This window comes from Marmota marmota, unplaced genomic scaffold, assembly GCF_001458135.2.
Source record: "Marmota marmota marmota unplaced genomic scaffold, marMar, whole genome shotgun sequence".
Taxonomy (NCBI): domain Eukaryota; kingdom Metazoa; phylum Chordata; class Mammalia; order Rodentia; family Sciuridae; genus Marmota; species Marmota marmota.
The window spans coordinates 1,448,443-1,474,944 of NW_025999927.1; the positions used below are offsets into that span (position 1 = coordinate 1,448,443).

Below are 26,502 nucleotides of genomic sequence, written 5' to 3' on the forward strand. Positions count from 1 at the left end.
CCGTGTGCACCTGCTTTCCCGGGCTGCCGCGGTGGGCACGCGGGTGGCTCTGCCGGGAAAGCCTGAAGTCCAGAGGCGTGACTCCAGGGCCCGCAGCCCCACGCTGGCCTGAGGGCACGGGTGAATGGCAGGCAGTGGGTACTGAGCACGGCACGGGCCTGGGCGTTGCCCTGGGCCTGGGTCGTGGTGCCTTGGCTGGTTGCCTAGCATGTTCGTGTTCAGTGTGTGTTCGTTTTGTTAACCAGTCTTTTGAAGGCAGACTGTTGTGACCTGGCACGGGATGGGAACGTTGTTAGTGAATTACATACGCGTATAGATCCACGGTCGCCTTGTTCTCAGCCTACTAAACTGATCAGGTTTCTCCCCATTTTGAAACCACAAGACAGAATCCTTCCTCTGCCCCCTCTGTCTGCTGACCTGTACTGCATAGTTTCTGTGGTTCAGTAACAAGGAAAGTATTCACCTGGCCGGTTCTGACTGGCAGTCATTGAAAGCTAGATTGGGGCTTGAGGGATTGAGCTGTTCACAGTCTAAGCCTTCTGACTACAAGCAGCTCTCTGTTCCTGGCCATAGAGCTGCGGGAGTGTCCTCATGAATGGCACCTACTTTCCCTAGAGAGAATAAGGAGGAAACCACGGGCCCTTAACCTGCAAACCTCAGACATCACACACTATCACTTTTACCACATTGTATTTGCTAGAAGCAAGGCAATTTTAAAACCACCTCATGTTTAAGGGGAAAGGAATTAGGTTTCATTTTTTTTTTAAAGGGGAGAGTCTCAGATAGTTTGAGGCTAGCACAGTACCTACAGTGATCTTCAATGATTCAAGAAAATTAGCTGTAATTGAACAGAGAGCATACTGATACAGCTTCGTACAGCTTGGAGTTGCTCCTAATTCAGTGCCTTCATTGCCTATTTGATGAATCACGATTTTCTCTGAGATCTGGTTCAAGTAGCTTGTTGGTGGTAAACATGTTCATTATCCATCCACTTAGTGAAGAGATGGTTATTGATATCTTTCAGCTAAACCTAATATGTATATTTGCTATAACACAATTACATCTTATTTATTTGTTTTATCTCTGATACTGGCCTGAGTTCCTTGAGGATAACAATTGTATCTTATCTAATTTTATATTAATTTTGTAAAATTAATATATCCAGCTCACAGTGAGCCTTAAAGTATTCATAATACAGTGTATGATTAAATAATAAATGTCTATTACCTTGAAATATTGGATGAAATCTTGGCCTAATTTCATCTTAGTAATAAAAGCTGCTTATAAAAATTATAATTGAGGTCCTGGCCAGCTACTAACTTGGCTAATAGTTTATTTAAGTTCTTGCTTTTTAATTCTTGGCAGAACACATCTGTCGATTCCCTATAAGCCAGGCAACTTCTGGGTCTTTGGAGTGAAAATGCTTCTGAAATAAGGTCATTAATGAGAGAAGTAAGTGGTTTATGGGCATTTCAATGATGATGCTTGAGAATTTGGAAAGTTGATACTTGAAATTTACAGAGTAGCTCTGAAATACTCTCAGCCACATAAAAATAGACCTTTGTGAGGTGATGGTTGTGCTCATTAGCACAAGGATGTCACGATGTTCATGTGTACTAGCATCAGGTTGTATGCTGTATGTATTCATGATCATTTTTTGGTGCTAGGGATTAAACCCAGGGCCTTGTGCATGCTGGAAAAGTGCTCTGCCGCTGAGCTACATCCCCAACCTGTGTGCACAATTTTGATGTGTCAGTTATAGCTTGGTGAAGCCATGAGGATAGGAAGACAAGCAAAGAACAGGAGAAAGTCATCAATGTGAAAAAAGGCATTTCTTTTCTGGAGATATACATATTTTATGTGGAAAGCTAATTTATCTTAATTAAAGGTAATTTTTGTAAGCAGTTAGTGTCATTTTATGATCACATCTCATGTTCACAAAGGTGGGCATGTCTTTACATTTTTCACAAAATGCTCATTGTGAGCCTCCTCTGTGGGAGAACCCAAGTAAGGCATGTCTGCAATTTAAGAATATTTTGGTTTCTAGTAGAACCTTTGATTTCCATGTACTTTAGAAATAAGGTGATTTTGTCCTTTTCATTTTTATAGAGTAAATAATTGTTTTGTGCATATTAATATTTTTAAGTGCAGTTTTTGCCTTCTAGCCATTTTGTATTCTAAGCAAATTAAAATATTCTCCTCCAAGATTGCCAAGTGTCCTTGTAAAGATTATAGGTCTGTGGAAGGAGGTTTCAGCAGAGGTCTTTCTTTTTCTTTTAAGTTGTAGATGAACACAATAACTTTGTTTTATTTATATGTGGTGCTGAGGATGGAACCCAGTGCCTCACACATGCCAGACAAGTGCTCTACCACTGAGCCCCAGCCCCAGCCCCAGGAAGGTCTTCAATGAGAATACTATCTTACAGAGAAAATGTGATGAGATGATGTTGTTGGTTAAACTTAAACCCAAGATGCTTCAGGAAATACTTTGCTGTCAAAGGTATACTTACTTCATTAAAAGGAGTCATTAGATGAATATTTTACTACTGTTGACGCATAAGAGTAAAGAAACTTAAAATCTTATTTTATAATATCAGTTTTTTTTAATCTTGGCAATTCATACATTTGAATCAATTGGGGTATAATTTCTCATTTTTCTGATTGTACAGATTGCAGAATCACATTACAATATCAATTTTATTTTTAAATATTTTTTAGTTGCCAATGGATTGTTCTGCTTTTCTGCAGATAGCGGGATATGAGGGAAGACTGTGCAGCAGATTGAACAGTGCTTTAGAACTCATTTGTATCAGTAGCTCTAATGAATAGTTATAGTGTGAATTCCAGCAGCATAACATCCATTTAGAAAGGCTGCCGTCCACTAGTTACAGGGTAGGACAGTTCATTGCATACTAGAGGCAGTGCTCAGTGGGCAGGTGGATTTGTAGTATCTTTTCATAAATTTTATTTATGGGACATAGCATGCCACTGGCAGGTGGTGGATTCATTTCAAACTGTAGATGTGCTCTTGTCCAGCATGTTGTACTACGGTGACTTTAGCTAGCAAGTCAAGTGTTTTTCAACATCTATCTATGGGCCTTCACCGCTATCCTGTGCTCTGAGGATGTAGTGGTGGGGACAGAGCTCTTGCCTTCCTGAATGAACCAGTTAACACACTGATAAGTAGACAATAGAATGTTAGCTGGTGAAGCATAAATGTTGGGAAATAAGGAACCAGCGAAGCATGGTCAGGGTCTGGAGAGGAAGTGAGAAGGGGCAGCTGCCATTCTGAGTGATGAAATGTGGACCACGAGGTGGTCGGTGGGAATGGTGTTACAGAGAGGCAGCAGTGTGAATCAGGAGCAGCAGGAAAGCAGGCCAGGGGAGGTGTGATTTCACTATTTGAATATCTTGGATTCTGCGCATTATTTTTCCTGCAGGTGATCTTAATATGTCTACAGACTCCTGGTGTTCGACTGTTTTAGTTAATGTTTTTTTATATATGTGTATGTTTGTGTAGTATAATAAAATGAGCTTTGTATTCTAGAAAAGGTAAAACATTTTCTTTCAATTAAAATTATACGTTTTTCTCCATTATAAGTATACCAGTGCCTCAGATGGGGTCTTTTAAAAAGTAATAAAAATAATTTTGTTACTTGCTACAAATTTTAGTAAGGAAAACATCTTGAACTGAAACAGCAGTTCATGGTGAAGAGTTTATTAAAAAAGCTTAAAAAACACTTTGTATTTGATAATATTAAATTAGATTTTTTGTAAATAAAGGCAATTAGAATAAAAATCTTTCCTAATATTTGTCAAAAGCAATTTGAGAAGAAGAAATGAAAATTTATTAGTTTAAAAGCAATTATATTTCACCAGTATAAACAGAAATTCCCTTCAGTAGTGCCTTGAGCAATAATTGCTCATACAGGGTCAGGAAAAACAGTAAGTATAGGAGTCACAGTGGTCACATTCAAGCAAAGGATGTTTGGGGCGAGATGTTTTAGAGATTGTGCAATGCCTTGTTCTATAATCAGGAAGGAAAAGAGGAGTGAAAGTGGGGAAGGAGACTCTCGTGGTTACATAGTGTTGTCTCTTCACAGTGTCAGGATGAATCATCAGACTGGATACCACAGCTGTTTTCAGCCTCCCCTTGTTCTTGGGAACTCTTACTTTCTAGTTTTTTCCTTGGTTCTCCTCTTCCTAGATTGATTGGTTGATTTCTTTCTTTTTTTTTTTTAAATATTTTTTTTAGTTGTAGATGGGACACAAAATCTTTTTTATTTATTTATTTTTATGTGGTGCTGAGGATTGAACCCAGGGCCTCATACATGCAAGGTGAGTGCTCAGCCACTGAGCTACAGCCCCAGCCTCTGGTTGATTTCTTTCTTTCTTTCTTTCTTTCCTCCTTTTTTTTTGGTGTGGTGCTGGGCGTTGAACACAGGGTCTTGCACATGCTAGGCAGACACTCCACTAGTGGGCTGTGTCCCAGCCCCCTCTTTCTAGATTTCTTTTCTTTTTTTTTTTTAATTTTGTTTTTAATTGTAGGTGGACACAATATATTTGTTTTACTTATTCATCTTTATGTGGGGCTGAGGATAGAACCCAGTCCTTGCACATGCTATCCAAGTGCTCTGCTACTGACCCCAGCCCCAGCCCCTCTTTCTAGGTTTCTCACATCCTGTGTTGTCTGACTCAGTTCTTAGCTGGTCTTCGCTTGGTCTTATTAAAGTTGTGATGTTTCTGACTGCATTTTCAGACTGACTTTCCCATGACTTTCTCTGGTTTGCTGAATACTTTATGGTTTATCCCTGTAGTTAAAATAAAACCAATTCATATAATGATTGTGAATTTTTAATCTTTTTTTCCTCTTTATTTCTTGAAAATAGTATTTTTTCAAGTACATTTGGTTTGAATGCAGTATAGTAACAAGGTGAAATAATGTGCATTTTAAGTTCACATGGTTTATTTATTTTTTTAATTTTTAAAAATATTTTATTTTTTAGTTGTAGTGGACACAATACCTTTATTTTATTTTTATGTGGTGCTGAGGCTCAAACCCAGGGCCTCGCACATGCTAGGCCAGCGCTGTGGCGCTGAGCCACAAGCCCAGCCCCCAGGTTCACATGATTTATAATAAATTGACTGGAGTATTACTAGATACTTACGTGTGATAGTCATATTTTTAGCTTTTAAGGAACCGAGGTGTAGTTCACAAAGCTCCTTTCATCTTCATTTAGTTCACCAGTGCTGCTTTAATGCAGTTCATGGGCTCTGTTAGCCTCAGGGATTCATGAATGGTGTGTTTCTGTGCCTTGTTGTCATGTTCAGAAAGGTATTTGGAGGACAGTGTCCTGCCTCCTGTGTTTGAGACTAGGTGACTGCGTGTTCTGCTCATGTTCCTCGTCAAGTGAAGGCAGATGGCTGCGACCACGCCTGCATTCGCCTCGCGTTCTGCTGTGTGAGTCGCTAGGCTTGAGTGAGCGCGCACCTGCTTATGGTCATCTGTGTTCTCAGCGTTTCAGGAGGAACTGGATGCGCGGCATGACAAGTACGAGAGGCTGGTGAAACTCAGCCGGGACATAACCGTTGAAAGTAAAAGGACCATTTTTCTCCTCCATAGGATTACAAGGTGCGTAAGCCTATTTAAAATTTGTTACAGTTGGATACAGTTACATATATTTTTTATACTTCAATGAACAGTCACTGGCTGTCAGATGTGGTGTCTTTGTGAATATATTGGGATCAGAGAGTATTAGCAGCAAGTACATTTTAAAACTAATGTTTTGTTAAAAATAGGTGGGGAAAATTCTTAATTTTGGAGCAACCAGGGATTTTCTGTTTTATGAAGATCATTCAGATATAGCTATTTGAGAAAATAAATTTTGGATTACTTATTAGAGCCTATTACATTCAAATTTTACTTTGGTAATAGGTGTGGAAATTTAATATTAAATAAATGTTAAGGTAGGGTCATACTCATTTGTTTCCAACTCATTGCACTCTTTCAGTTGTTAAAGTTGTTCTGTTACCTTCATACTGTTAACTGTAGTGCACGCACTACCGTTTTATTTTACCTGTTTGTAGCACATGGTATTATCAACTACTTGTCTTTGAAAGTTCTTCTTTGTTTGACTTTTCTGTTATTGTCTTCCTTTAGGACTTTATGTTGTTCTTTTTTGGTACCAAAGATTGAACTCGGGGTGCTTAATCACTGAGCCACATCCTCAGCCCTTTTTTGAGACAGGATCTTGCTAAGTTGCTGAGGCTGGCCTTGGACTTATGAACCTTCTGCCTCAGCCTCCCGAGCTATTAAAGGTGTGGGCTACTGTGCCCAGCTTACTATGTTCTCGTTCTAAGCAGACTGTCTGTATTTGATGTCTTGCCTGAAAGTAAAGAAACCACCTAGAGTAGCGTAAACAGAGCAGGGAAGTGCGCGGCAGTGATTACGCAGATGCCGCTGTGTGTCTCGCAGTTTTCACTGTTGCCTTTTCCTTTGCTTCATACCTTATGTGGCCAGCTTCCTTTGCTTCTCTGTTCCATGTGGGGTAAAAGGTGCCTGCCCTGGAGCTCCCAGCTCATATATCTGGGTCCTGTTCCAAAAGAGATTCTAGTTGCAAATTCTAGATGCCACTCCAGAGGGGTAGCTGTGATTGATGTTCCACTATGTATCTTGTCAAGCATTAGGTAAGGCCAACTGTGATAGCCTTCTTTTATCAAAAGCATTATTGAGGTATTCCTTCACTAACTTAAAACTTTTTTAAAAAATGTTTATTGTTAAGTTTTAGGTGGACACAATATCCTTATTTTACATTTATGTGGTGCTGAGGATCGAACCCAGTGCCTCGCGCATGCTAGGCGAGTGCTCTACCACTGAGCCACAACCCCAGCCCCTTAAAACTTTTTTTTGTGTGATACTGGAAATCAAACCTAGTGCCTTGCAGTGCTCCATCCCTGAGCCATATCCCCAGCCCTAACTTAAAACTGGGTGTTGAGTCAGGGGTTGCTCTATTATTGAACTACATCCCCAGCCACTTTTATTTATTTTCTTTAGACAGAGGGTCCCTAAGCTGCTGAGGTTGGCTTTGAGCTTGCAGTTCTCCTTCTGAGCCTCCTGAGTAGCTGGGATTACAGGCATGCACCACCATTTAGAACTTTTAAGATAAGTCTCTAATACTCTAATTTTTATTCCATTAAATGGAAACAGATATGCCGTACATATTCATTGAATGTGGCAGTTAATTTTTTTCTTAGTTGTCTAAAATCAATTTTTGTGCTAATAGTATATTACAACATTTTCCATTAAATTAATAAAATATAATTGTAGATAAGGGTTAAAAGTATCCAAATACATAGATATTTAGTCCAGTTAACTCATATTTGGATGATTTTGGTTTTTCATTATTAAAGCTGAATTTCTAAAAGTTCCCAATATCTTAATTATAGTGCTCCTGATATGGAAGAAATACTCACTGAATCAGAAGTTAAATTGGATGGTGTCAGACAAAAAATATTGCAGGTAGCCCAGGAGCTGTCAGGAGAAGACATGCATCAGTTCCACCGAGCCATCACCACGGGTGAGTCTGCCTTCACCTCAGGGGAGCTTTGTTTTAGAAAAAATGCTACATGATTTATGTCTGAGTTGCGTGAATTTTAGTTGATATCTGATAAAATCACATTGGCTGTTTTAAAAAAAAAAAACAGGGTCTTTTGGGTAATGTGAAGACCGTCTAGAAACATTCAGTTGGCTTTATTTTTCTGACTGTGTAACAATAGTTACTGATCTAATATGGTAATTGGAAATATAAAGGTAGTAGAATGAACTTTCTTGGTTTTATTCAGTAGACAGGGAATATCTCATTTCTCACTAAAGGAAAGTCTCATGGTGATTCTCAGTTTGTACTTTGGTAGTTCATGGAGGAGAGTGTGTCCCTTAGCTAGATGAACCCAAACGTCTCCCACTGTGACTCCATCTGGGAGCCTGGGGATAGGGTTGGGTTTTATCTGTTTATTTTAAAGAATCTTGGTGGTCACCGCTGTCCCATGAGTTGAATGAACATTCAGAGTTCTCAGTCCTTTCCTCTGTCCTCTTCTGAACCCAAGTCCATTGCTGGGAGAAGTGATGTGCCACCCAGGTGTACCCTAGGACTTGTAGCAGGGTTGGGACACGTGTTCACTTGTCTGTCTGCTCAGTGTGTGTCTAGTTTCAGCACTTGTTTCTCAGAAATGATGAATTGTCTTTCAGCTTTGGTGTCAGATGGTAGCTGCGTGTGCAGTGGGGTCTTGGAGGTGAGATGCACTGTTGGAGACTAATATGAAAGCCCAGGTCTGTGAGGAGTTGTTGCAGCCATTCCCAGAGGAGTTAAGGACCCAACTCTGTCATTTGTTAGTTCATATCAGGGGCTTATTGCCGGGTTTCTAATCTCCTGACTAAAAGGCTCAGGGGTCATTCCAGTTAAACTGGGCTAACTGGGCTGCAGAAAATAACCACACAAGAGACACAAATACCTTTTTCTTTGGGCTGTGACGGCTCCTCTGACCTTAAGGGTCCGTAGAAAGAGAGAGAGCGAGAGCATGCGCTGACCCCTTTTATTGAGGAGAAGCTATTCAAATGAGGCAAGGGGTCAGGTTTCAGGGGGCTGAGTCTATCTTCATGATGTCCACTGTCAGCAGGTTGACTGACATCTAGGAAGGCCACACCCAAGGACACAGTGAGAGAAGGGGACAAACACAAGGCACTTCCATGGAAGATTCTATCCTAAACAGGGCAAGGGGTTATATTACAAAGGAACAGGTCAGCATAGCCTCACCCATGGGGCTGTAGCAAGACACACCCATTCATGAGACAGGACCCTCGCACCCAAGAAGGGTGCCACATTTCTGTGACTGAATGCCTCAGCACTCAGCTAGGGAGTGTGACCCAGTCATGTGCAAGGTTGGCCTCCCACAGCTTATTTGTTTTTAAATAATAGCCATCAGTAATGAGCGTGGTTTAATGCATTCAGTTTGTATTGTCAGAAGGTACCACCTCAGATCTAAGACGGATTTCACTAGGGTGAGAAGGCCAGAGATGTTGGTGGGAAGGTGAAGGGAAAGCTAAGCCCATCTTCTAGCAGAAAATATCTGAGATATCTTCATGACCTGGTGCGGGAAAGAGTTCAGAATGACAGAATACAGTACCTGTTAAAGAACAGTGGATCAATTGAATATCATTAAAGTTAAGGCGTTCTACAGGGACGAGAGGGGGGAGGGAAAGGGAGAGAGAAGGGAAATTGCATGGTAATGGAAGGAGACCCTCATTGTTATACAAAATTACTTATAATAGGAAGTGAGGGGAAAGGGAAAAAAAAACAAGAGAGAAATGAACTACAGTAGATGGGGTAGAGAGAGAAGATGGGAGGGGAGGGGAGGGGAGGGGAGGGGGGATAGTAGAGGATAGGAAGGGCAGCAGGATACAACATACACTAGTATGGCAGTATGTAAAAAAGTGGATGTGTAACCGATGTGATTCTGCAATCTGTATACGGGGTAAAAATGGGAGTTCATAATCTGCTTGAATTAAATGTATGAAATATGTCAAGAGCTTTGTAATGTTTTGAACAACTAATAATAAAAAAAAAAGGCGTTCTATTTCTCAAAAGTTGTAAATAAGGAAGTGAAAAAGCAAGCTAAAACATGAGAGAAGACATTTAAAATACACGTTTGGATAAAGATTCTTACAAATAATCAAAAAGAAAAATATTGTAAAAATGAAGAAAAAACTTGAACAGAGGCTGTCCTCCCCACCCAAATAAAGACCGTCAAATGGCTGATGTACATATGAAAAAGTGCTGTTGTCCTGATAGACTGCATAACACAGAAGTAGGACCACAGTGAGCTCTCCTTGCCCCCAGTGTGGCCCAGTTATAGAGACTTAAAGGATGAGCTGGCGGCATCTGGACCTTAGCCTGCGCTGTACAACGCAGAAGACCTGAAGAGGCCCGGAGCATCTCTTGTCATAATGCCTGAATTGAACAGTGATCACAGTGTCCGTCAGTAGGAAAGTGGATACATGAATGACGTAGTTTTATGAAATCTACTACGAGCAATAAAAATGGCAAATATCTGCAGCAGTGTCACAGGAATCTCATGGTCACTGGGCAAAATAAGCAGGCCCAGAAGAGCACTTGTTGTATCTTTCTTCTTGGGTGGTATGTGAGTGCAGGCAGGTCTGATGTGGTAGACAGAAGGGAGAACAGTGGTTTCCAGGAAATGGAGTGGCCGGCTGGGTTGTTGACTAGGGGCACGAGGGAACCTCCTGAGGTGATGGGAATGTTTTACATTTTGATCTGGGTGGTTAGATAGATAAACACACGTGAAGATTCATTTATTGACTGGTGTAGTGCTGTAGGTAAACTGCACCTCATTTTTTCTTAAAACCAAGAAAAGCTACTGTTGACACGTGAGTTCTTTGCTCCTTTACCAAGGGTGCTCTTTGCATTGGGGACCACATGGGCAGTGCTTCCCTTTCTGGCAGTGCTGTGGTACAGGTGTAGTGTGCTCAGTGGAAGAGCCATTCATTCTTAGGGGTGGTGCTCTCTGTCAAAACCTCTGGTGGCTTCCCTTGGCTCTCATTCCTGGCTGGTGGTGGGTCGGTATTGGTGGCCATCTCTGCCTCACACTCTTGTCCTCCACCTTTGCTCCTCCTCGTGGAGGTGCCTTGGGGAGAAGGTAAATTGGAACTCTGTCCAAAGTGCCCTGCAGGCCGCAGTTGCGTGTGTATCTTGTCAGAGATGAGGCAGGAGAAGCGTGTTTGTATCTGAGTGCCACGCTCTCAAGGGAGACCTGGTGAGTTACGGCCACCTCACCTCCCACAGCTGGAGTGCCAGCTGGAGCAGTGGAAAGGTAGCCAGTCTCAGTAGAAGCTGTGTTGGTTGTGCACTTGAAATCCTGAGGGACACTGGCTGTTGGGGTTGGTGCTGGGGAGCCAGGTTTCCAGAAAGACTTTGATTGAAGCAGCAGCACAGCCTGTCTCACTGCATCACAGTGAGCAGAGTCTCAGTTGCAGGTCTCTGGAGCTTCCTGTTGGCTTGAGTGACTGAAGGCGAGTTTGAAGAGCTCTGTACTCCTGTCATTGTTTCCTTCACATCATGCAGGAAACCTGTCATACAAAAACTTAATGGCAACATATAAAAGCTGACCACAGTTGTCCCTACTTGTCACGTTGATCTGTCCTTAAAACTTGTATCTTTGCCTGGTGCAGTGGCGCATGCCTGTGATCCCAGCCACTCAGGAGGCTGAGGCAGGAGAATCACAAGTTCAGAGCCAGCCTCAGAACTTAGGGAGGCCCTTAGCAACTTAGCTGAGACCATGTCTCAAAATAAAATCTAAAAAGGGCTGGGGATGTGGCTCAGTGGTTTAGTGCCCCGACTTTAATCCCCAGTAACATACATACACACGTATATACTCTTGTGTATCTTTATAAAAACTTGTGTGTTTTCCTCACAGTTTTGGTGTTGCAAAGGTGAAAAGTGATGTAGTTTTTCTTGAGTGGATCAAGCTTCCCGGTTTCTTACCAGGTTATGGCTATGCTGTGTTCTGCACTATTCCCCAGGCACTGAGTGGGACATCTGAGATTTGGCCCATTGGCTCTAATTGGCATGTCCTTCACTTAACTCACAGGTGAGGGGTGGGGAAAGAGTGCCAGCAGCCAGGGCCACGTGCATAACCACTCCAAAGACACCTTGCAGCTCTGCGGTGTGGCTTGCCTTGGTTGCCAGTGATGTTCCTCAGGTTGGGAGGGAGTGGGATGGGCACAGCTGTTCTAGACTTCTGTTCACTGTGTCACTGAGGACGCTCGTGCATACCTTGTCTGTTTCAGGCCCTTATTGGAGTTTTCTTTGAGAAGAACCTACTCTTGGATTTTAAAAAGTAGGGATTTGATTCCTTATAGCCCACTTTGCTGCAGAAAGTCCTTAAAATTATTTCAGTTGAAGCAATAAAGATTTTTAAAGTTAAGGAATAAAACAGTCAAAGAGTATCCAGGACTTAAAAATTTTCTGACATTTATTTAATAAAATTGACTATTTACAATTAGAGTGTGTTAACAATAAGGTGCTTACGAATTGCCTGCTGCTTGTCATTGTTACGTGTTTGTTTTGGTGTTACTCCAAGTAGTTATTCTTTTGACTTGGAGATAAAACAGTTCTGGCATTGAACTAAAGGAGTTCTGGGCCTATTAAGTATAGTGGCACACAGACCATTTCCTAAGGGGTATTGTGGAGTACAGACATGAGTATCCTTGTGTTAAACAACAGCAAAACCGTAGGTCTGTTTCCTACACATTGCTTTCTTTCCTTTTAGTTGGTTGGCAGTACTGGGGATTGAACCCAGGGCGCTCTGCCACCAAACTCTGTCCCTAGCCTTTTTAAAATTGGTACTGGACCCAGGGGTGCTTTACTATTGAGCTGTACCCCAACACCACCATAATTTTTTGTTTTTTTTGATTCAGGGCCAGGCTGGCCTGAGACTTGTAGTCCTCCTGTACTCCCTGCCTCCCAAGCAGCTGGGAGTGCAAGCGTGTGCCACCGCACTGAGCTCGTTGGAGGTATTTTTTAAGCCACTATTCTTATATTCATGATTTCTTTCAATTCTTGCAATACCTCTAAATTATTTTTACCATTTTACAAATTAAGAAATTGAGGATCACAGAAGTTATGCCCAAGGTAGTAAGCCACCAAGGGTGTCCTTGGTGTCTTTGAGTGGATTCAGTTTACCTCTTGACTTTAGAATCTAGTCCTAGTAAGGGCTTCTGTCTTGCTTACCCCAGATATTAAGGTTTTCTTTATAAACCAGTATATGTTAATTGTTTTCTTTTTTCATACCACCAAACAACTTACACTGTTTCTTCATTGTCTCCCTCTCCCTTATTGGAATGTAGACTCAAGTCTCTGCAAAGGTTTTATTTTTGTATGTACTTGAAAAATGTTGAAACAATGAAGAACAAAACTATTTTTAAAAGACCCCTTTTTTTCCCAACCATATCCTTTATCTGATGGTTTGCTTTGTGAGTTTTTAATTTCACTGTTGTTTTTTCTAAAAGAAAATGTTTCCAGTACTATTAAACATAGTAGCTGGAATTGGATCGATATTAATGTATCACACTTAATCCAAGTATTTTCCAATAAGAAAGTTCTGAAGTCCATTATAGTCGTACAGAGAAATTTGATAGTTTCAGCATATTAGCAAAACTGGGAAGGCATACTAGAAAATGAAGTAGGATGTGAATATCTGTGTATCTGTTTAAGAGAAGTGCCAGAGACCTTGGTGAGTTAAGGTAAAGCCAAGTGGGGACACAAATGGCTGGCCGGTGGCATCATGGTGGCTCACCAAGGTGGAAGTGATTTCCTTCTCTTCTCAATGCAGGCTGTGCAGTAGTGGTGCTGAGCGTGCTCTGCCCACCTGGTCGTTCAGGGACGCGGCTGTCCAGCCTCTGATGTCACCAGTGTCAGAACCACCAGGGCGTCAGCGCAGGACTGAGGCTGGGGAAGGAGGAGAGTGGAGGGAGGTGCTGAGGGTTTCTGGTGCAGCTGTGGACGTGCAGGAGGGACTTTGGCCACTTCTATGGGCCAGTGTCACAGCCACATCTGACTGCAGGGGAGAGTGGGAAATAAGGTCCCTCTGTACCAAGGAGAACAAGAGACGTTGGATGACTAGTAATTTCTTCTCTGCCCAGTGTGGTAATTTTGTGTTCTTTTGATTTAGTGGAAAATTTGGGTATATGCCTATTCTTAGATTTTAAGCTTTTTGTGGAGATTTTCATTTTGTTTGAGAGTATTCAGCTAATTTTTAAGTGATTTTGTAATTCAAAGGGTGGTGGAGGACATCAGCTCCCACCCTGGAAGTGTTTTAAACCTCTTTATACCTCTGAACATTCCTGTTGCTTTCCTGGGGCTCTCTGGAGCCCAGGTCTCACTTGGTAAGGATGGGTCTTCTCATTGTTTTGGAGCTGGTGCACCAAGTCAGAGAGGCCCTTCCTTCTCCTCACAGACTCTTGTGCATCACGCTGTGGTAGAGCACACAAAGTGTGCTGCCACATCATCTGCCATTGCCCCAAGCCCTAGCAACTACTAATTTCCTTTCTGTCTGTATGAGTTTCTCCTCTGGCATCTCATGTAAATCCAGTTAAGCAACATGTGGCCTTTTGAGTCAGGCTGCTTTCAGGTAGCATCATCTTTTCAAGGCTGGCTGTATCTTGGCATGTGTCGGGACTTCCCGTACATGTCCCCCACGCTAGTTGTTTGCAGTCTATTACCCGAGGGTACCACGTTGGCTCACCTGCCGCTCAGTTTCCCCTTTGGCCCCTGTGAGTGGCACTGCTGTTACCATCCTGCAAGCCTTCATGTGGACACCTGCTTTCCCTCCTCTCAGGTACAGCTCGGGGCAGGATCGCTGAGTCCTGTGGAAAACAGTTTCTAGAAAGCATCAGAAGCCTGCTAATGAAATTGAGACGTGAGGTTGCGATTTATCACAAAGCCTGTCTCACCTGTTTACCTTTATATGATTTGTTTGTTTGTTTTGCTGGCACTGGGGATAGAACCAGGGCCTCTCACATGCCAGGCAAGTACCCCACCACAGAGCTACACCCCAGCCCTTGCATATGGTTTTTGATGGAGAATTGGACTAAATGTGTATTGCTTAAGATGTAATTTAAGAATGAGAGGGGCTGAGGTTGTAGCTCAGTGGCAGAGCGCTTGCCTAGCATGTGCAAGGTACTGGGTTCAATCCTTAGCACCACATACAAATTAAAATAAAGGCAGTCTGTCCATCTACAACTACAAAAAAAAAAAATTAAAAAAAAAAGAGTGAGCAAAGATATTTAGAATCCTTTTATTGAGTTTCCCTGTATATGTTCTAATAGGGAAACAAGGAGAAAAAGAAATTACATGAAGTCAGCCTCTAGACATCCCTCTTACTGGAAGCTGATTCTGTAAATAATTCTGATTGGATTTTATCCAAGGTAAAGGCAAAGGGAAAGGCATTGTTTGATGACATGTGGCAGTAGGCTGAGAATTTTCACCTTGGAGATTATATGCTGAACATAACGGATGTCCTTGTCATCAAGTTTAAGCACAGCTTGTCTAAACATCCTTTTACCTACTTGTGAACAAAATGCTGTTCAGTGTTTTGGGCCAGTTGTCCTTGAACTTTCTCGATGATACAACATGAAACCTAATTTCTGTGGAACAGAATTGGCCACCTTACTTCTGAAGTGACTTTTGTTAACATATCCTGAGTGTCCCAATGACAACTTAACCTCAGGAAAACTTAACATCAGACAGCTACCCATGTCTGACAGAGAGTGGCACCACGGATACATTTTGGGTCCTCTTATTCTGTATGACTTTTTCCCAATGAATAAATCAGGACTTCTGATTCTGAGTTTTCTCTGTAACAATATATTTTTTTTTAATGGACTCAAATCCAAGATAACTATAAGTCAAATACAACTGTCTAGATAGTTCCAAATATTTGTGGTCCTGGGGATAGAACCCAGGGCCTCATGCCTGCTAGATAAGTACTCTGCCACCGAGTTCCATTCCTAGTCCTTATTTTTATTTTTTTAAAATTTTGAGATAGGGTCTTGCTAAGTTGCCGAGGCTGGCCTTGAACTTGAAATGCTCCTGCCTTATCTCTGAGCATCTGGTATTACATGCTGCACTGCCACACCTGGCTGATAATTCAGAATATTTGAATAGCAAAATTTATATTATTTTTGCCAGGACACTTTAAAGTTTCATAAGATTAGTGAGAATGAACAGAGAAGGTTATTTGAATCAGTTTATTAGGCATTTGGTCTCTTCCACAAGGTACTATCTTTGGGGAAAGGGCCAGGAGCCCAGTTGTCAAGGGGATGGAGTTGCATTTATGAGTCAGACAGGCTTTCATTTTTCCCTGAAGCACAAGTTTTGTGTGGTGGGAATTATGAGGGCTGCCTTGACTGGGATGCATCAAAACATTTTATATGTAGAAAAACATCTGAGAATTCGTAGGCACAGAGGAGTGTGGGACTGTGAAAGTAAGTGTTAGGAGATGACATTGAGGGCTGGGGCCGGGGATCAGCAGTAGAACACTTGCCTAACACGCGTGAGGCCCTGGGTTCAAACCTCAGCACCACATAAAAATGAATAAACTAAAGCAAAGATATTGTGTACAACTAAAAAGAAATATATATATATTAAAAAGGAGATGATGTTGAAGCATTGGGGAAAGTTGTAGTGGAAATTCAGTGGGAAAAGGTAAGAACAGTGGGTGTGTTTATGTGGAGCTGCATGTAAAGCAGGTGAAACCGGGGAAAGCATGAGCATTTGAACTACAGCCCTTTTCACTTGACTTCAGGCCTCAGCTGTCATGAAGGAAGGACTGACTATCGGTAATGCAGCCAAGCAAGGTTTGATGGGCACTGAGAGAGTGGGCCCAGGGCTTGTTGTTCACGTCTTATCTTAATTGTTAGCTGTTTTATCCGGGGCTTCTAGGTAAAGACCCATGAGACTTGACAGCAGGGGCTTGAGCGGGTGCTTGTCCCCTGTCCACGGCAGCATTCTTCAAAAGCTGGAGGTGACCCGAACCCACCTGAGTAAGGGTGGACGGAGAGGCAGAATGTGGCCTGTTCATATCGTTGAGTGTTTCTCCACCTCACAGAGGAAGGCAGTTCTGATTCATGATGCACATGGATGAGACTTAAGGACTTCAAGCTAAGTGAAATGACAGTCACAGAAGGACAGATACTGTGGTTCCCCTTATGCCAGGTCTGTAGTCAAAACCAGGGACAGAAAGACTGATGGTTGCCAGTATCCAAGGAGGGAAAAATGGGGAGATGCTGTTTAAAAGAAGATCCCAGTTTTGCAAAATGAGGGGGTTCTGGAGGGGCTGGGGACGTAGTGCAGTGATAGAGTGCTGCCTGGCATGCACAGGCCCTGGGTTCCCCCAGCAGCCCCCACCCCACACAAGGTGAGATGGTGATGGTGTGTACACTATTAGGGATGTATTTATTACCACTGACATGTACAATTAAAAATGGTTAAGATGGTTTTTTTTTGGTGGGATTGAGCATTGAACCCAGGGGTGCTTTAACACTGAGCCACACCTCCAGCCCTTTTTATCTATTGAAACAGGGCCTCTTTAGGTTGCAAAGGCTGGCCTTAAACTTATGATTCTCCTGCCTCAGCCTCCCAAGTTGCTGGGATTACAGTTGTATGCCACCATGCCTGGCAATAATGAAACTAATTCTAAAAACAAAATCAAAAGGATTCTAATCACCATTGTTCTCTAAGCAGGGTGATAGAATTCATTTTATGGTGAACAAGCATTGCTTGCTAAATTGCTGTTTTGCTCACAGAGACCAGTAGGGTCTAATCTGGACCCCTGGGCCTCAGTGAAAGGCGGAGATTCTGCCTTCCCAGGTCCTCTGTGGTACACGAGGACATTCTTCTTGGGTCTGTGTTGCTTGGTTGAGCAGAGCCTTTTAAGGAGTTTGTGGACATGCAAGAGGAGGAAGGGAGCTGAGCTGAGGGTAGGCACCCTGCGTTGGAGTGCCTTGTGTAGTTAAGGAGGAGTCAGTTCAGTGATAGGTGGAGCTACGCTCGCCTTTGATCACCACCACCCAGATGCCTGGCAAGAACAGCTTAGAGGAAGAGTTTATTTTGGCTTATGGTTCAGAACACTTAGGTCCTATGGTCAGGGCCTCCTCTGCCCTTGGCCTGAGGAGAGGCAGAGCACTAGGTGGGAGGGCGGAGGCAGAGGACAGCTGCTGGGCTTTTGACCAGCCAGGTGGAGTTCCCAAGGGCAGGCCCCCAGTGCTCTTCTCTTCTAATCATGCCCCACCTGCCTGCAGTCACCACCCAATGAGTCCAGATCACTAATCCATCAACTGGATTAATCCACTGATGAGGTTACAGGTCTTAGTCCAGTCCTTCCACTTGCTGTATATCCCAGCACATGGGCTTCTGGGGAACGTTCCTAAATCTAGACCGTAACAGAATAAGCCAATAATCAGTCAGAAAGCAAACTAGCAGCCGGGCACGATGGCACATACCTGTAATTCAAGCGGCTCAGGAGGCTAAGGCAGGAGGATCGCAAGTTCAAAGCCAGCCTGAGCAATTTAGTGAGGCACTAGGCCTCAGTGAGACCCTGTCTCTAAATAAAATATAAAAAAAGGGCTAGAGATGTGACTCAGTCGTTAAGCACCCCTGGGTTCAATCCCCAGTAAAACCCCCCCCGCCCCCAAAAAAATTAATTTGTAGGTAGTAAAATTGAGTGGAACCAACCTCCAGGCTTGGAGCTCCGTGTGAATACCGTGCATCAAGCACGGTGGTCTCTGCCCTGGCAGTGGGAGTGTTACGAGTCGCTCTTCCTACTGAAACGTTTGTTTTAAAGTCCATCTTAGTGAAGCTACATTATGTGGCAATCAAACAAGAATTCTAGCTGCTTCTGCAACACGGTGCTCCCGAGTGATACAAAAGTGATACAAAAGAATAATATTGTATTGCTAAAAATGTTGGTGGTCTTAGAAATAGCTATGTGTGAAGTAATGTCAAATTCAGCAGAGTAGACGGTATGGGGAGGGGTCCAGCTTTTTTCCTACCATGTGCCTTTTTTCATGTGGCTCTGAAGTTAATACCACTTCATAAAACATTCATGCCACTTTAAGAAAACTGGACCAAAAAAACCAAAGGCCGAATGTTTTCTCTGATGTGTGTGGATGCTGATCCATAATGGGGATGGGGGTGGGCATGGGGAGCAATGGAGGAACTTTAGATAGGGCAAAGGGGAGGAAGGGGAAGGGAGGGGCACAGGTAGGAAAGACGGTGGAACGAGATGGACATCATTACCCTAGGTACACATATGAAGACACCAATGGTGAGACTCTGCTTCGTATATCACCAGAGACATGAAAAATTGTGCTGTGTATGTGTACTATGAATTGAAATGCATTCTGCTGTCATAATTAAGTAAATCTAAAATTAAAAAAAGAAAAAACTGGACCAAGAAAACTTGACCTCATAAATTGGTCTATTCCGCAGTGGCTTGACGTGACCAGATCAGGACCAATACTTGGTGATACTCTTTAGATGAATGCTTGCTTTTTGAAGGTCAGATATAGCATGTCAGACTTTAGGGGACATGATTAAAGCAGTGCAGGCAGGACCCTCTATAACAGCTCAAGAAGAGCCCGAGGCACAGTGCCCGTGACAGGGTCCCCTCTATGAGCTGGGTCCGGGCAGCTCCTGGTGTCAGGTTGTCCATAGTGGTGCCAGCACCCCTCCACCCTATGCAGAACTTCACCTCCCAGAGTGAACCTGTGCTCCTACTGTGTTTTGTAGGTTTTCACAACAGGCGTGTTCCTAGTTATTAAGTGTTTTTCCACAACTAAATGGAATTACATTACATTACCTGTTTTTTTTAAAAATGGATGTCTTTATTTAGTTGTGTTTCTATGTCTGCTCTGTGCAAGGCACTGCTGACGCAGCAGGAACAGCACTGGAGCACATGCCTTGCTCCAGCTAGCCAACCATGAGAGCCGGGGCCGTCAGTCCCATCAGCCTTGGTACAAAGGCCTCGGAAAAAGTGTGCGCTGCCTTCGCCAGCACAGGCCTGGTGGACTCTGCTGTGGAGAGGGGTGGTCGGGGAAAGTCTCGGACTGTGACAGTTCTATTTGTTTAGTCTTCCCTTAGTGATTTTTTTTTTTTCTTTTTTTCAGGACTGCAGGAATATGTGGAAGCTGTCTCTTTTCAACACTTCATCAAAACACGGTCATTAATCAGTATGGATGAAATTAATAAAGAGTTGGTATTTACAACAGAAGACAGTGGGAAAGAAAATAAGACTGTGAGAACTTAAAATATTTCTCATTTGTATAGTATACATAATGGCTTAATGGTTGTAGGGGATGGACTGGCTCCATGTGGAGAAGATTGAGATGGGTATGATCCGTGTGATTTTAGATTCTCAGCCAGGGAAATAGAGCTTTTAAATGTTCTAGTTAGGGATAGAAGAGGAACAGCTTGGGGTACATTGGGAAAAGAAACACTCTTCTGCCTAAAGCAAGCACTGTCATTAGTTCTTTTATTAACCTTGTGAGATAAGAATTATAACCCCATTTTACAGAGAAGGAATTAGGCTTTTAAAGAATAGCTAACAAGAAATCACACAACAAGTAAGGCATGGTGGCTTGCTTCTGTGATCCCATCAGGAAGATTGCAAGTTCAAAGCCAGCCTCAGCAACTTAGTAAGACCCTGTCCAAAATTAAAAAATAAATAAATAAAACAAAAGGCCTGGGGTGTAGCTCAGTGGTTATGCCCTGGGTTTAATCCCCAGGACAAAAAAAAAAAAAAAAAGCCACACAGCCAAGTGGCAGCACTGATATTTGAAACCAGGCATTTTGCATCCAAGCCTCTGTCTCATCTCTGTGCCAGAATTTTTCAAAGTGGGCTGCAGTGGTCCCTTGTGCTAGGTGCTGCCTCAGAGCCTTGTTGGAGAGGCTTTGACCTCAAGCTTTGTAGTGAGGCCACATACATACTCCATACCCAAGGGATCCAGTGAAGTCATCGTTGCATAGTGAGAGCTCTGAATCACTTAGATCATGATGCTTGTGTCTGAATTTATGTAGCTCTTGTGAATTGACTTTTTGCAGGTAGATTTTTTTTTTAAATATTTTGTTTTAGTTGTAGTTGGACACAATACCTTTATTTTATTTTTATGAGGTGCTAAGGATTGAACCCAGCGCCCCGCACGTACTAGGCAGGCGCTTTGCTGCTGAGCTACAACCCCAGTCCCTGCAGGTAGATTTTTTTTTTTCTAGAGAGAGAGAGAGAGAGAGAGAGAATTTTAATATTTATTTTTTAGTTACCGGCAGACACAACATCTTTGTTTGTATGTGGTGCTGAGGATCGAACCCGGGCCGCACGCATGCCAGGCGAGCGTGCTACCGCTTGAGCCACATCCCCAGCCCCCTTGCAGGTAGATTTTTTTTAAACAAGCACTCTTTCTTTTTTCTTTCTGGATTTTAAGATAGAACACTGAGGCAACAGGGTGGGCCCTTTTTTCTTTTTGTTTGTTTTGGTTATACCTGACAGTAGAATGTATTTTGACATATTGTATATACATGAGTGCAACTTCCTGTTCTTCTAGTTATACTTGATGTGGAATTACACTGGTCATGTATTCATATATGAACATAGGAAAGATATGTCCAACTCATTCTAGTCTCTCTCCTATTCCTACTCCCTTCCCTTCATTCCCCTTTATCTAATCCAAAATACTTCTATTCTATGAGTCAACATCCACATGTCAGAGAGAACATTTAGCCTTGGCTTTTGGGATTGGCTTATTTTACTTAGCATGATACTCTCCATTTCCATCCATGTACCAGCAAATGCCATAATTTTATTCTCTAAGGCTGAGTAATATTCCATTGTGCATACCACATTTTCTATATCTATTCATCTGTTGAAAGGCACCTAGGTTGGTTCCATAGCTTGGCTATTGTGAATTGAGCTGCTATAAACATTGACGTGGCTGCCTTACTGTAGTATGCTGATTTTAAGTCCTTTGGGTATGAACTGAGGAGTCGGATAACAGGGTCAAATGGTGGTTCTATTCCAGGTTTTCTGAGTAATCTCCATACTGCTTTCCGGAGTAGTTGCATCAATTTGCAATTCCACAGGGAGGGCCATTTTGAATGATGTACCTTTTGATGTAAAATTGTGACATAAACTTCTGATAAAATTTGTTTCCCTTTTTTTGCCTTTTCCCCCACCTTTTATTACTTTTAGCACCAGAGAGTCAGGATAGGCAGGTGGGAGGTGGAAGGAGCTGCAGTAGTAGCCTTCCTGTAGATCAGCTGGAAGCTAGTCTGACACAGGGGCCAATGTGGCATGACTGCCGGGCCTTGAGGACGCCACGGGCTGCTCTGCGCTGCGCTGCAGTGTGTGACACCGACTGAGGAGCTCTGCTCCGACCAGTGAGGCTCCTGCCTGCTGGCAAAGGGTGGGTGAGCTGCCGTGAGAAACAAGCGACCCGCTTGACCCTGCTTCTTAGTGCCACCCGGGATTGCCACAGCCCCCTTCCTGCTCCCTCCTCCCCAGACAGGAGTGTCCAGGGAAGCAGACAGACTGGGAGCAGAGTGCCTGCCGTGCCACTGGCACCAGGTTGTTTCAGGGTGTGGTGCTTGTCGTCACATGCACTGTCAGGTTGCCAAGCCACGTTCCTAAATGGCATTTCCTTTTAATGTTGAGGGTATTTGGTGCTGGGATTTGATAGGGTAGGTATTGTGCTCTAGTTTGCCTCTTGAGGATATTGTCAAACTGACTTTATTTAAAAATTACAAAGTTTCAAGCATACAGAACAGTACAGGGTAGTAACAAAGTGAGGGCCCTGTGCCCACAAGCAGGACTCAGTGGTTGTTAGCATTGTGACATATTTGCATTTTCTAAATGTTTTTAATTAAGCCATTATAAAGCAAATTAGCAATATCATGGTATTTCACCCTAAATACTATAGTATCCATCTTGAAAAAATTATACTTTAAATTTCTTTTCTTTACTAATAATTTTCAGGAAGATATTGCTGCCAATTTGTTGAAGTTTGTTAATGTTTAAATCATGCTTCTTTTTCTAAAATCAACTTATTTATAACCTCCATATCATGGTAGAAACAAAGAACTAGCATTTTCCTTAAGTTTATTTTATGAATGGCTTGTGAAATAAATGTACTCCTCTCCACCCCCCACCCCCAGCCTGCTTTTCTAAAAGGTGCCAGTCTCTGATAGGAACATGGCAGGTACTCATGATGTGATTTTAAAGGCATCAGAATGATTGGGAAGCCAGCTTTGGATACATACCATTTCTGTTACCGCCCCAGCCCTCTCACCTCTGCTGATTCTTGGGCCACGTTCCTTTGCTATGTGATAAGGAAGGGGACAGATGGTCTCTGAGGAGCAGCGTTGGGATTCCTGCACTGGCTGCACAGCAGCCACATTGATCGTGATGAAAGCAGGTTGGGCTCTGCCGTGTCCTTAGTCACTTCTCAGAGACTCTTCATCACCTCTAAGAAAAGATTCCTTGATGTGACATTGAATCCCATCTGTCTTCTGGCCTCAGCCTGCCCTACTCCTTACCTTAAGTTTTCCTCAAAAGAAATAGTGCACTAGTTCATCAGGTTATATAAGCACAGTTCTTACCTGCCCACCTGTGCGGTTCCCGCTTCCTACAGTCTCGGCTGTAGTTGCACCGTCACCTAGCCAGGGCTCATACAGTTTATAGTCTGACCTCACCACTACAAAGGTGATCTGGAAGAGAGAGAATGATGTGGAGAGAGGGTTTGCACGTGGATGCTTGCTGCCAGCACTGAGTGTGTACTTGTGTTGGAGCATTGTGTTGAGGATGGGGTCAGTGCTGTCTCATTTAATCCATAAAATAAATCTCTGAGAGGGTCCTGTTATCCATATTACAGATGAGGAGACTGAGGTTTTAGATGAGATAATTTGCCAAGGGCATACACCGAATGCAGAAAGGTGCTGGAAGAGGTGGGAGGAGATGCCGCGAGATCCTTGGAAGTGTTAACCTCAAAGCAAGAGGGACCACTGGCCTGGAGGAGGGAGGGCGAAGCATCTGGGGGTGCAGTGGGGCTCTGTTGGCAGGAGAGGTGGTGCCAGGGAGTAGGCAGCTGTACTGATACCAAGAGGCTTGGGGTAGAGGGGGTTGCTCAGTGGAGTTAAAGGTTTGAGGAGTATTTGAGGAGGCTGCAGAGGGAACCACCAAGGAGCGCTGAAAGAACTAGTGAGTAATTCCTAGCGGAACACATTCCACGTGGGTGTGATCGCTGCACTCGTCCTCCCCAGTAAAGGGTCCACGGGTAGGTTTTAGTATTGATTCCAGGTTCTGATTTCATAGGCCGAGTGCAGGAAGGGCACAGGAGTGTGAGAGAGCCGGGGTGCTGCAGCGAGAGGCCCCCAGTCATGGTGGTTGATTTTGAGTGGAGAGGGGCCGACTGGCTTGGGAAGGCTGTGTAATTGTCGGTTGAATGGCGATTTTCGTGCTGCCAGATCATGAGGCCATGTTGAAGAACACTTTCCTCTGTCTAGTCAAGCTGGAGGCAGTTGGTCTTCCTGGGGCAGTATGGATCTCAGCACCCTGGGCCTCTGGTCACTCTTTCCCAGGCCACGGGCGGGTTCCTCTTCCCTAGCACAGGTGCTGCGTTCCACTTGGATACAGTGGACTGGGGCGGCTGGGTTCCCGCATATGCGCTCTCCAGTGTGCTTTCTTTGTGTGCATTGCTTTCTGTTTTTTGTTTTCTAGCCCTCCTTGGATGCACAAGATAAGCATCTTGTCACTTGGAAACTGAAAGTCACACCTGTGGATTACCTTCTGGGAGTGGCCGATCTAACTGGAGAATTGATGCGGATGTGTATTAACAGTGTGGGGAATGGGGACATCGATACCCCCTTTGAAGTGAGCCAGTTTTTGCGCCAGGTGTACGATGGGTTCTCCTTCATTGGCAACACTGGGCCTTATGAGGTCTCCAAGAAGCTGTACACCCTGAAACAGAGTCTAGCCAAAGTGGAGAACGCTTGTTACGCCCTGAAGGTCCGGGGCTCTGAGATCCCAAAGCACATGCTGGCAGACGTGTTCTCGGTGAAGACAGAAATGCCTGATCAAGAGGAGGGCATCTCCTAGAGCAGCGTCCCTGGCTGATCCCAAGAGACCAGTTTGTAAGACTGTCACTTAGCATTTCACTGGACTTTGTTGTGGCATTGGCCTTGAAGTGTTTTCAGTTGTTTGTCTTCTCAGTTGTACGCACACTGTACATACAGTTTTCAACTGAGGCCCTCTTATCATTTGTGCAAGTGTGGGCACAAGCGTTTGCATGTGTGCCTGTTTGAGATCTCTGCTGGCTGACCTTCACCATTTATCTGTGCTAGGTAAACGTGCTTTGTATTGCTTTTTCTGCGGTACCCCTTTTAATGTACTTGGTGTGAATGTTGTGGTGATCATTTTTAGTGGCAGCCATTGTAAGTTGGTGGTTTTGTTTTAGATAGAAAAGATTTCTTAGTTGCACTTCTGGACCTGAACTTCCACACCTCCAGAACTGGCTCCATTCATGGAGCAAGGAGTAAAAACTAATAACCTGTCAACATTTTAAAATTATAAGTTTTGAGGTATTTTTGTGAGAATTTGTATAAAGTTCTGGCTAATTTTAGGCCATTTTGAGTTTATAGCCTTCCAGAAAAAAATGGACAAATGCCCAGATATTAGTGTCTTCACTGTTTTGTTTTCTGCCGTGCTGGGGATGGACCCAGGGTTGTCGTGACAGGCCAGCGCTCCACCACTGAGCTACATCTCCAGCCCCTCCTCATTTTTTTTTTCCTTTTGTTGTAGAAGATATGGTGGGGAATTGGAGCTAATATTTTAATGTTTTCAGCGGTTAAGCTGAATTATGTATGTGTATGTAACTAACAAGCTTTTAGTGAGTATTTAGCGGGATTTTCCCCCTTGCCAATATTAGAGGCATGTTTGAAGACTTTCCTGTTCTAGCATCTATTAGAAATTACATTTAGGTAATTGCAATGAAATATTGAAACACTCAAGTTGATCCCAACTTTTAGAGTTGTCTGTGGCATTGGTAAAGTTGCCAAAGAAGATGCGTGGTGCACAGTTGGGCAGCTGAGAATGGCGGTGTGGTCTCCGATGCTCCTCAGAGGTGGAACTGCCCTGAGTGAAGTGACTGGAGCGCTGGCTTAAGATCTAGTTACTGGGTTTTGTTTTGGGAAAGGTCATCTCCGCTGGTAAGAGCTAATCCTTGACAGTGTCACCTAAGTGGATGGAGGTCGAGGGACCTGGTGCAGAGGCTGCTACAAGGTGGGTGGTCCTGCGCCAGGGCACCGTTGTATGGAATCAGCTCCTCTGCACACTCTTGTTACTTCTGCCATTTGAATTTAAATAAAAATAAAATGGTAATGGATTGATGAATGTTTTACAGATGTTTAAAATAAGTCTTTTGAGTAAAATAAAGAAATTAAGCTCACTGCTTTGATCCTATTGAGAAATACTTAAAGTTTAGGACTTCTGTTGAAACAGGAATCCTGATCAGACTAGCTGAATATGGCGGGTTGTCATTTCTAAAGTCAGTCCAGAGGTGGGGAGGTGTCCAGGTGGTTCACTCGGAAGCTCAGCGACACTCCCCTCAGGTTGTGTCCCCCTTGATGGTGGTGTAGAGACACCATGGAGATGCTGGCCCAGGGCTGACTTCCACAGCTCCCACAAAGGAGGCCGTCCCTTCTCGTCACATTGATCCACGCCAGCTAAACAGCTAAACCACTCCTGTGAACTGGTTCCTGGAGAGGGGAATGGAATGACCTTCGAAGGTGAGGGACTGGCTCAGACTGTCAGAAAGGAAGTGGCTTCTGGGTGGGTGGCCAGAGCGACTCTTGCAAGTGGATAAGAGCCCTTGCTGCTGCTGTGTCC

General features: G+C 43.4%; 1 protein-coding gene across 1 annotated transcript in view; it reads left to right on the plus strand.

Annotated features, from left to right (window-relative positions):
• Positions 1-26,062, plus strand: part of Tsnax (translin associated factor X) — a 30,122-nt gene extending 4,060 nt beyond the window's left edge. Inside the window, exons 2-6 of the mRNA XM_048800408.1 lie at positions 4,088-4,104; positions 5,518-5,632; positions 7,447-7,577; positions 19,739-19,866; positions 24,337-26,062. Of these exons, the coding sequence (XP_048656365.1) occupies positions 4,088-4,104; positions 5,518-5,632; positions 7,447-7,577; positions 19,739-19,866; positions 24,337-24,714 (769 nt within the window). The 3' untranslated portion in view covers positions 24,715-26,062. The remainder of the gene's footprint in view (positions 1-4,087; positions 4,105-5,517; positions 5,633-7,446; positions 7,578-19,738; positions 19,867-24,336) is intronic.
• The last annotated feature ends 440 nt before the right edge of the window (positions 26,063-26,502 follow it).